The following is an 11,057-nucleotide window of genomic DNA, read 5'->3' as shown; positions in this document are numbered from 1 at the left end:
TACATCCTTCTTTAAACAGTAATTCAGCCAGTGGGAGATCGGACGGTATTAACGCTTGTAGATATTCTATGTGATATTGTAAATTGATGTTTTCATCTTCCGCACTATCACCACCAACTGCTTCAGCATAGTCTATTGATCCGTATTTAATCAATGTGTCGTGTAACTGATCGACAATTTTCACGTTAATTTATAATCTTTAACTGGCTCTGCAGGTGTATTGCGCCATTGTTTTTAAATGTCCTTATGAAGTTCTACTATTGTCTTTTATTTCTGACCCCGGTTGGACCTGCTAGGTTTTCAGTTCCACTTGGTCTGGGCTGATTATTAATTTCCTTATTTTCTGAATTTGCACATAGATTATTATTGTTCTTTTTTTCCATTCATTTCTCTCCAACGCTTTTGGGTCTGCTCTTTCTTCTTTGCTTAGTCGTTGACGTGTCATCTAGAACGTATAAAATTATTGTCCTGATAAAATTTATAAGAGAGTGGAGGAAGTGTGTTTGACAAAAGCATTCACACGACTGAGAGGTTAGATGACCGGGACATGCTTCCTAAGGTTGTAAGTATGGCGTGACTTGAAAGAATCTCATGTTAAAAGTCTCTGTCTCGCGGCCCTTCATTCCAAAAAGTCTCTTCAAAAAGTCATGTCTCGTCCAAAGATTTTTTTATTATAATAGAGGGATACTAATATTCTGCCTTTTGTAAAATCTTGTAAATTCAATGAAATTCTTATCTTCGACAAGGTTCCTGTTATTTTTGGAACTTAACTCATTAGCTCTACTAACACAACTCAACAGCGTTAATTAAATACTTTAATAATGTCAATGGAGCCGATCCTGGCAGCACTGTGCACAGGGGAGGAACTGAACCAGGGCTGAATATCAATCTGGAGTAAAGCTCGGTTATACTTTAAAGGCAATTTAGAGTTGCCAGTCCACCTCACATTAATGTCTTTAGAAGAATCTCATACGAATGTGGGGAGAACATGCAAGCTAAACACAGATGGTGACAAAACTCAAAACAAGATCCAGATCTCCGAAACTCTGAGGCAGTGACATTGTAACACTTAAAAACATAAGTATCAATAATTAATCAGAAGTTTAATGAACACAAATGTCAAGTTTTCTAAGGAAACAAAAACTAGAAAGTTCGTAAATTTATTAAATATTCAAGCAAAGAAAAAATAGTCATTGATTTTGGTTTTTGTTCAGTTTAATTTAAAACATATTCAAAAAGTAAGGCCTGTAATGAACACCAAGGATGGACATTCATAAAAAGTACTAGGTTTACAAATCTAAGTCAAGAGGCACTTTCTTAAACAATCACTGATTTTATAGTTCTTGTCTCTCTGCCAATTTACATGCCATATCGAGATGTTGCTACCGTTTGTAATAGCCTGTGGTAGATATTTCATATGTACAGTTAATACATTTGTCAAAGCTGTTTTTGGTCAAGGCTGCCAAATGTAAGCTCAGCTTAGCATTGGTGATAAGAAGATTTTATTAAAATAATTGTATGTTTTGCCCAAATAAATTTAATTTGAAGAGATGGATTCCCTAATTAGCTTGTTCTTTAAAGTTCTGAGAGCAGTTTGGGGCGTAATAAGAATCTACTGCAATATACAAGCAAAAATTTAAAAATAAAAACTGTACATTGAAAAAAAACAGGGCACCAGGTTCTTTTTCTCAGTTTTCTGCTCTATTTTCTATTGTAAAATACAATTACTTTGTGGGTATCTTGCGCAAGAAACACTTACACTGACATGAACCCCTCTATACAGTAATGGCTCAAATATATTTTAGCTAAACAAAAAAATATTGACACACATCCTGCTTTTTGCAAATCAGGCTGGAATTTGAAAGAAAGGTATGCCTGATACATAGATAGTGAAAAGAAAAGAAAAAAAGTCCTGCACGTAGTTTGAGTAGAAGTAAAATGTATCAGATTAAAGTTGGAATGATTTCATTTGGTGGCAAACATAACCTCCGCTGTATTTTACCTTATAAATATGACACACATACTTTTCACCTTTTGCAATTAAAAATAGATCAGGCCACATTTTCCTAAGTTTCTTCAAATGTAAACTCTGTCTGTTTTCAATGGGCTGTTATGCCTCTGACAGTCTTACAAACCTTTATTGAGTGCCTTCATTATGCATATTGACAAGTCCAGTTGGGGACACATTCTCAGAGTAATACGCGTGGAGTTGTGTTTGACAGTAGATGCGTACTGACTAATAGCTGAAAATGAAACATATTTCATTTGGCACTGTACATGGCACCCTTTAAATTACATTTTCAGACCAAAACATTTCTAATACATATTTTAATATACTATAAAGTTTAAATTCTAACCAGTTTCCACAAAAAAATCCACAAATGTGCATTTACCAATATTTATACAAACACACACACACATATATATATAAATATATACAGTATATGTGAGATATATATGTTTGTGTGTGTAGGTGTGTGTGTAACCAACAAAACCACAGTACTTTGTCTTTAGATATCAATTTAATGGAGAGGCACTTTTTAAAGGTCAGTGTCTTAGTTTCCAGTCTCCACGTCTACTCCTGTAACCATTACAACCAGGTGAAAGCAAACCGCCAAGAAGCCTGTACCCAGCAGGTCTCCCAGTGCAGTGAGGTACGGGATTGAAAAGTTATCGGGGTCCAGTCCCTTCCGCCACATTAACCTCACAATCAGGTCTGCCACATATAAGAGGATCCCAACCTACAAAAATAATAATTCCATTTAAACACAGTTTTTTCTTTTTTTTTTTTTTTTTAACTTTTATGAAGTCTTTAAATAGAACTTTCCATAGAAATTATGCAGTTAACAAATAAACTACCAATATTAAATCTCTTCAAATACTTTTCTGAACATTTTTTTTCTTTTAGGTTTACTATTTTTAAAAGCTATAAACAGACATCAGCTCTGGGCCTTTTTAAAGTCACTATCAATACTGCATCCATTATAATTGTGGTATGATGCTAGAGTATCTATATGGACGGTATCAGGGCCATGATTTGCTGTCATTTTGATCACTTTTTTTATATATAGTTTATATATAGTTTGTTAATCCTTTAATGAGCTCTTCAGCATAGCCGTCAGCAGTGTGTCTGTCTGCAGAGAGAGTGTCGACCTCGTTGAGAGGTTTACTTACCTTGGCAGTGACATTCATGTCTCTGGTGACTCTTCCTATGAAGTCAGTAGATGGATTGGGAGAGCATGGGGGGTCATGAAGTTGCTAGAAAGGGGTGTGTGGCGCTCCCGATATCTATGTAAAAGGACGAATGTCCAAGTCTTTAGAGTCCTGGTACTTCCTATCTTGCTATATGGTTGCGAGACATGGACATTATCCAGTGACCTGAGACGAAGACTGGACTCCTTTGGTACTGTGTCTCTTCCGAGAATCCTTGGGTACCGTTGGTGTTACTTTGTGTCGAATGAGCGGTTGCACATGGAGTCCCGAATGAGGCACATTACCTGCATTGTGAGGGAGCGTCACTTACGGCACTACGGCCATGTGGCGCATTTCCCCGAGGGTGATCCAGCTCATAAGATCCTCATTGTTGGGGATTCGAGTGGCTGGACCTGGCAAAGGGGTCGCCCACACAACACCTGGCTGCGACAGATAAAGGGTCATTTTCGGAGGGTAGTTCTGGACCACGTGTCTGCCTGGGGAGTTTTAAACTGGGATCCCGAGTTGTTTCGTCGTGTAGTGGGTGTGGCAACACACTGTACCAGTGCATGCTCCCCAACTTGACTTGACTTGTTAATCCCCAAGGGGGAAACTGTATATGGGGGTCAGAATGCAGGGTCAGTCATTGTATATCGCCCCAGGAACAAATTTCAGATTAAGGGCATATGCTCAAGGGGCCAATAGAGTAGGATCCCTTCTGGTAGTAATAGCATTTGAACCAGCGACCTTCCAGATACCAGCTCAGATCCTTAGCCATTGAGCCACCATTCCACCCCAGATAAACAATACAGATACAAGATAAACAATACTTACTGTAGTTATACAGTACAGTAGTTCAGCAAATTACTCAACAGTCCATGAGAAACTGGTCATGTGGCAGAAATATATAACTTTCAGGGAGAATGAATCAAGCTTCGCAGTTGTAGTGTAAATCCCAAATTAAACCATACTCTTCTGTCATTTCTACAGCGTGTACAGGGGAGGACACTACAGACTGTGTGTGTATTAAAATGAGTTATCTGGGGGTAGATGATTAACTTTATTGGACAACGTCTTGTAAAACATAACCAAACAAATTACAATTTTATTGCAAATAGTGTGAAAAGAGCTTTGCTGCATTTGATTATCTTCTGGTATGTTGTGACATCATTAAGTTCAAGTAATGATGATTTTGTTTGAATCCTTCAAAGTGCTCTAGTCAAGAACTGAGGTTAAGGTTAAATTTTGTCTTAAATTTTTAGTATTGAAGCAAAGTGATACATATTAGTGGTATGTGTCACAACAACAGTAAAATAACACTTCAATAAATGTTAGTTATTTTTTTTACCACAACATAAAAACTGCAGCAAATTACAGAGATACTTAGTTGCACGTATCTGCAAGTGATAAATTATGAGTCCATGTCAGCTTATTACCTGATTGTTTTTTTTTCAGTCTGTATGCCACTCAGGCTATGGAATGTGACTGCAGGGAACAGAATTCCACATTCTGCTGAACACAGCTGGTAGTCTTTGGAAACAGTGCATATTACGTATATTGAAAAGAATTTTGGTTGCCAAAGAAACATGGCTGTTTTCTTTCATATACCCTCCATTAAAGCTCGCTAGTAAAGGGATATTATAGTAAGTCTTAACATTTCTTAATTAAAAAAGAATAAATGTATATTTTGTAGACTTGGTTATAGTTTATTTTTACTAATTAGCTGGACTGCTTTTAATTAATTATTTTCCAGATACACCAGTATTCGTGGGCATTTTTTAGTTGGCATGAATGAAACAAATATTTGTTTGTAGAAATATGGTTATTATATTATCTCAACTTGTACTTGCTTGTTTGCCTTTTTAATTCAATTACTTTTTCATTCATCCATCCATTTTCAGGCCTGCTTAGCACAGTTGAGAACTACAATCAGATAGATTACATCATAATAATAATATTGGGCGCAAAGTCATAATAGGCCCTTAACTGGTCGCTATTAATTTACACTTATTTATTACTGCTATGTAAAGTACATTAAAATCTAGCTAGTGATGGTTGGGCGATTACTTATGGGATTTGAAAACAAAAAAATATTCAAAAATTTTAGTTGTTCTGTTTTATATAGACTCTGTAACTTCCTGGTTTGTAAATGTGGATGGATATAATTTTCGTTCATGACATTAATATACAACCCCAATTCCGATGAAGTTGGGACATTGTGTAAAACATAAATAAAAACAGAATACAATGATTTACAAATCCTTTTCAACCTATATTCAATTGAATACACTACGAATACTAGATATCGAATGTTCAAACTGATAAACTTTATTGTTGTTTTGCAAATCTTCACTCATTTTGAATTTGATGCCTGCAACACGTTCCAAAAAAGCTGGGACAGGGGCAGCAAAAGACTGGGAAAGTTGAGGAATGTTCAAAAAACACCTGTTTTGAACATTCCACAGGTGAACAGGTTAATTGGAAACAGGTGTTTTGTCATGATTGGGTATAAAAGGAGCATCTCCAAAAGGCTCAGTCATTCACAAGCAAGGATGGGGCGAGGTTCACCACTTTGTGAACAACTGCGTGGGCAAATAGTTCAGCAGTTTAAGAACAACGTTTCTCAACGTACAATTGCAAATAATCTAGGGATTTCATCATCTATTGTCCATAATATCATCAAAAGATTCAGAGAATCTGGAGAAATCTCTGCACGTAAGCAGCAAGGCCAAGTACCAACACTGGATGCCTGTGACCTTCGATCCCTCAGGCGGCACTGCATTAAAAACCGACATCATTCTGTAAAGGATATTACCATGTGGGCTCAGGAATACTTCAGAAAAGCATTGTCAGTTAACACAGTTCGTCGCTACATCTGCAAGTGCAAGTTAAAACTCTACCATGCAAAGCGAAAGCCATATATCAACAACACCCAGAAACGCCGCCGGCTTCTCTGGGCCCGAGTTCATCTGAGATGGACTGACGCAAAGTGGAAAAGTGTGCTGTGGTCTGATGAGTCCACATTTCAAATTGTTTTTGGAAATCATGGACGTCGTGTCCTCCGGGCCAAGGAGGAAAAGGACCATCCGGATTGTTATCAGCGCAAAGTTCAAAAGCCAGCATCTGTGATGGCATGGGGGTGTGTTAGTGCCCATGGCATGGGTAATTTGCACATCTGTGAAGGCACCATTAATGCTGAAAGGTACATACAGGTTTTGGAGCAACATATGCTGCCATCCAAGCGACGTCTTTTTCAGGGACGTCCCTGCTTATTTCAGCAGGACAATGCGAAGCCACATTCTGCATGTGTTACAACAGCGTGGCTTCGTAGTAAAAGAGTGCGGGTACTAGACTGGCCTGCCTGCAGTCCAGACCTGTCTCCCATTGAAAATGTGTGGCGCATTATGAAGCACAAAATACGACAATGGAGACCCCGGACTGTTGAGCAACTGAAGTTGTACATCAAGCAAGAATGGGAAAGAATTCCACCTACACAGCTTCAACAATTAGTGTCCTCAGTTCCCAAACGCTTATTGAGTGTTGTTAAAAGGAAAGATGATATAACACAGTGGTAAACATGCCCCTGTCCCAGCTTTTTTGGAATGTGTTTCAGGCATCAAATTCAAAATGAGTGAAGATTTGCAAAACAACAATAAAGTTCATCAGTTTGAACATTCGATATCTTGTCTTTGTAGTGTATTCAATTGAAAATAGGTTGAAAAGGATTTGCAAACCATTGTATTCTGTTTTTATTTATGTTTTACACAACATCCCAACTTCATTGGAATTGGGGTTGTACAGTATGTTGACTTGACTGCAGAATTATAACACCTGTAAGTGTGGTGCACATTCTTAAGAAGAATATACCTGCCAGGATCTGGGAGGATTACACTGAAGCTTAGGTGAGGCTGATGTTGAGGTCTATTCATCTCTGTATTGTGAACAAACTCAATATTCCACAAAGAAACTTCATGCCAGATAATATCTCTTAAGGGACGTGCCTATAATAAAATACTTCAACAACAGTTTCGACCACCAGCAGTGTGTACTATCACAACTATAGTTATCTGAGAGTTATTCCCATTGAAATTAAGCTGTAACATTTGAATTTACCCAACTAGTCAACTGCTCACATACTATATTTGTACATGAGTTTCCAAACTAGGATGGACATTTTGTATTATTAATTATTGTGTCAATGACTTTGCATTCCAGATATTCTCCATAGCCATCTCTAACATATCATACCTGAAAAAGTGCAGCTGTCAGATAGAAGAGAACAAAGGTGACAGTTATAGTCATGTGTCCACCCTGAAGAAGACTAGTAGTATACAGAAACAAAAGATGCCCAGGGACAACTAGCAAGAATAGGACTCTTGCTGATTTGGAATTCACCCCTGAAAAATAATTGATAAAATTCTTATTAAAATGTAAGAAAAAACAGCATTTAACTATGTTATAGTGATAAACAAATGTCCTGTCGTAAAACTGAAAAAAGTCCAATTTCTGTTCAAGCTACAGGTAAGCTTTTGTTGAAAGATATTTAATACCTTAATAAGTATTTAAAAAAGCTTCAAATCTTCCATACTTTTAATGAAAATGATTAACTATTTTTGAGTCTTTTCTGGTTACCTTTAATTAGGAAAAACTGAAGTAAATCCATCAATTTGTTCAACCCAAATTATTGAATATAAGATTGTGGAGGAGCCAGCCTTTGGTGAGAGTGTGTATTCCATTACAGGCCACAGTTTCTCACACTAAGCCTATTTAGAGCATCACACAGCAAAAGGTGAATCACAGCACAAGTACTCTGAGGCAGAAGTGCCATAATGAAGACAAACATATGGTTTAGCTAACATGGACTTCCATGTTATGTACTGGAATGAGACGAATGGGTCTTGCTCCAAATGCCAAAGAATACACAAAGTACAAGAAACAGACATGTGGAACAGACCAGCCAACAAATCAGTGGTGGATATTTTTGTTGTTAAGGTAATATATGAATGACTGCAGTCACTGACAAGATTTTGGCTAATTTTTACGAAGAGTATAAAACTTTGTCCATACATCTTTTCACTTGCTTATCCATTTCAAGATTACAGAGTTTTGGTAGCTATTTTAGCAGGCCTGGGAGCCAGGAGTACAGGTTGGAGCAGAGTAGAGCTGTCTCTCAACAGGGTACCTGTCCAGCACAGGACATAATTGTGCACACCCGGTCATTAGGTCGCCTAATCTGCACATGTTTAAGAAGGGGGACACTTTGAGAACATGCAGACTTCTCAAAGCAATGCCAGGACCCAGGCAGTGAACACAGGACTCTGGAGCTGTAAGGCAGTAGAACAAACTTGTTCACCCCTGTGCAAATCTTAAAACTTTATGATAAATAAAAATAAACAAATCTGGCTCCACCTCTATAAAATGGATTTGTTTAAGGTGCAATAAGAGTTAAGATAAATGCTCATTAAAAAATTATTTCAATTTAGTGATTATCTGGCATACTCACAAACCTGCATAATTTAACTCTTAGTCTTTAAAACTAATAAAAAGTACATTGTTTTTGTAAGAAAGTTACCTTTGTGTTTTATCTGATGTTTCTATCTAAATTGATATAAAAAAAATAAAACTGCATGATAGAAGTGCTCATATGTTTCTGCAGCTAGAGTACTAGAAGATTAAATAGTTTGCTTAGCATCCCCACAGCGTTAGTGGTGAGGACTGAACACGTAGCTCAGGGGCTTACAGTCCAGCATCTTAGTCTATGGCTAAGATAGAGGGAGAGATTATTTATACCCAGGGGGAAACCTGGCTTTTTACAGAAACTCATTAAATAGATAAATATATATGGATGATATATACAGCATATACAGTATATACGCACACGCACACACACTTTGGTCTGAACACACACCAGACAGACTAAAAAAAGGAAAAAATGAAAAAGAAAGACAAACCTCTGACTTGGCAGTCGCAGTCCCAGTGGGGCATTATGCAAGGGTACTGCTGTTGGCATAAAGGACCCCCAGTAGCATTTCTAGAAACACTTCTGCTAAACAATTCGTTGGCTGAAAGTACTCAGTATTAGTGTGTCTATCACTTTAGTTAGGTAAATTAGCAAACCTGTTTGTAAATTGACAACAATTAGTAACAACTAATCATTACCATATAAGAAGAAATTAAAGTAGGTAGGAAAAAGATTTATTTTTTAGTTATTGACATTTTGGCACTCTGAATATTTCACTGACCTGAAAAGAAAAAGGTAGTACAGGGGTTAGGCCAGTGTTGCCTCATCTTGGAAGGTAGCACACCAGGAACACTCCAAAAATGGAGATAAGTTGAAATGCGACTGGCCTGGATGGCAACAAGGTTCCCACCTACACCTAAATAAAAATAGTCAAAGATTTTATTAATTAGTTAATATGCAAAATGTACATTATGACATTTATAGTATACTCATCCTTTTTTTTTCAGATGACATTTCTTGTGTTTAAGTTATTTTTGTTAGCCTTCTATTACTTCAACAGAAACACATGGTATACAAGAAGGAACACGCACAGTAGCCCTGCTTAGCATTCTTATATTAAAGCTGCCACCCTTTAACAGGCCAGATTATACATACGCTTCTGAAACCTGCAGAGCAATCAGATTCACAAAGCCATAAGCTGGTAGCATAATTACTAATTTCTCTGCCACTCAAAATCCTAAGAAATCAGAAAGCAGCGTAAGCAAGCCAACAGCTTTGCACTGGCCGCGCACAGCAGGGGTGAGAAAAAGCTCTTTATATTTTCCATTGACACAGATTTCACAGATCAGGGTTTACTGATATAGTGGTGGGAAAGCTTATGGCGTGCCAGATTGTAAAGAGTGCTTATAGTTGCTCTGATTAAATCATCTACTACCTTTTAAAGTCAAAATAAAGCGATCGTGTTTTATAACATTATTAAAATGAATGCATTTACAGATGCAAAGTTAGGATTGTTGACTCTGCAATCAAGCGTTCAGTAGTTATTTTCATTGTCTGCAGCCCAGGTCTAGAAGCCAAGGAGGTTGTATACTCCAAATGGCAAAGTTTATTTCAATCACCTGATTCAAAGAAATTTCACTCTTCATGTGTTTAGAAGACAAGAAATGGGGCCAAAGTCTAATCGAGTTCTATGCAGCACTTAAATAACGAAATTAGTGAAAAATGTATTTCATGTAACTGGCACATAATGCTCTTTTACAGCCAGAAATTATCATTAGATTTCATTATTATAGTGCAAATTGTAAGCTTATTTTTTTATACTCCTTAAATATTAGCCATATTGAATTGAAAGTTGTTAAAAATTGTAATTTAATTTGTAAATAAGGTACACTTCTGAAAAAAAACATACAAAGTTTATAAATTATATAGTTTTTAGAAATGTAAAAAAAATTCAGCTAAGTGAAACAAAATTAAAAAAAAAACACAAAGCAATATACATATATATTATTTAGGTTATATTTTTGGTTTAATATAGTTAAACATAATACAATTTAATTGGACATAATCAACTGTATTAGCCTAAGACTTCCTGGCAACAAAGAAGAACATGGCACCCCAGACTGTATAGACACTAGGAAAAATAAACCTCTGGGGACGCATGGCCATTAGGAAAAGGCCGCTTCAAATTTCCCTGACCTGTGCAAATGGACTTAAAAGTGAAAGGAGCAAAAAAAAAAAAAAAGTAAAGGAGCACTTAAGTACAGTAGAAACGAAAGCCAAAGAGGAAACGTTTATTTCAGATGTGTTTCCAAAAGGCACATTCATCACTAACTTTACTGAAAAATGACAATTATTTGTTTTTCTTTTACTTGTTAATTGCTCTATTAGGAAAGAAGGGCTTGAG

The 11,057-nt window shown here is 36.7% G+C and overlaps 1 protein-coding gene across 2 annotated transcripts in view; it reads right to left on the bottom strand.

The window, feature by feature from the left end:
• Positions 1-2,503: 2,503 nt before the first annotated feature.
• Positions 2,504-11,057, bottom strand: part of LOC114668759 (solute carrier family 41 member 1) — a 45,436-nt gene continuing 36,882 nt past the window's right edge. For both annotated transcript variants that reach the window (XM_028824683.2, XM_028824682.2), the window contains exons 8-10: positions 9,435-9,569; positions 7,441-7,589; positions 2,504-2,741 (exon numbers count right to left, since the gene is read on the bottom strand). In XM_028824683.2, coding sequence (XP_028680516.1) covers positions 2,556-2,741; positions 7,441-7,589; positions 9,435-9,569 — 470 coding nt within the window. In that variant the 3' untranslated portion in view covers positions 2,504-2,555. The remainder of the gene's footprint in view (positions 2,742-7,440; positions 7,590-9,434; positions 9,570-11,057) is intronic.

Source organism: Erpetoichthys calabaricus, chromosome 18 (assembly GCF_900747795.2).
Source record: "Erpetoichthys calabaricus chromosome 18, fErpCal1.3, whole genome shotgun sequence".
NCBI lineage: Eukaryota > Metazoa > Chordata > Cladistia > Polypteriformes > Polypteridae > Erpetoichthys > Erpetoichthys calabaricus.
Note: the sequence above shows the minus strand (reverse complement) of the source record. Positions and strands in the feature narration are given on the sequence as shown.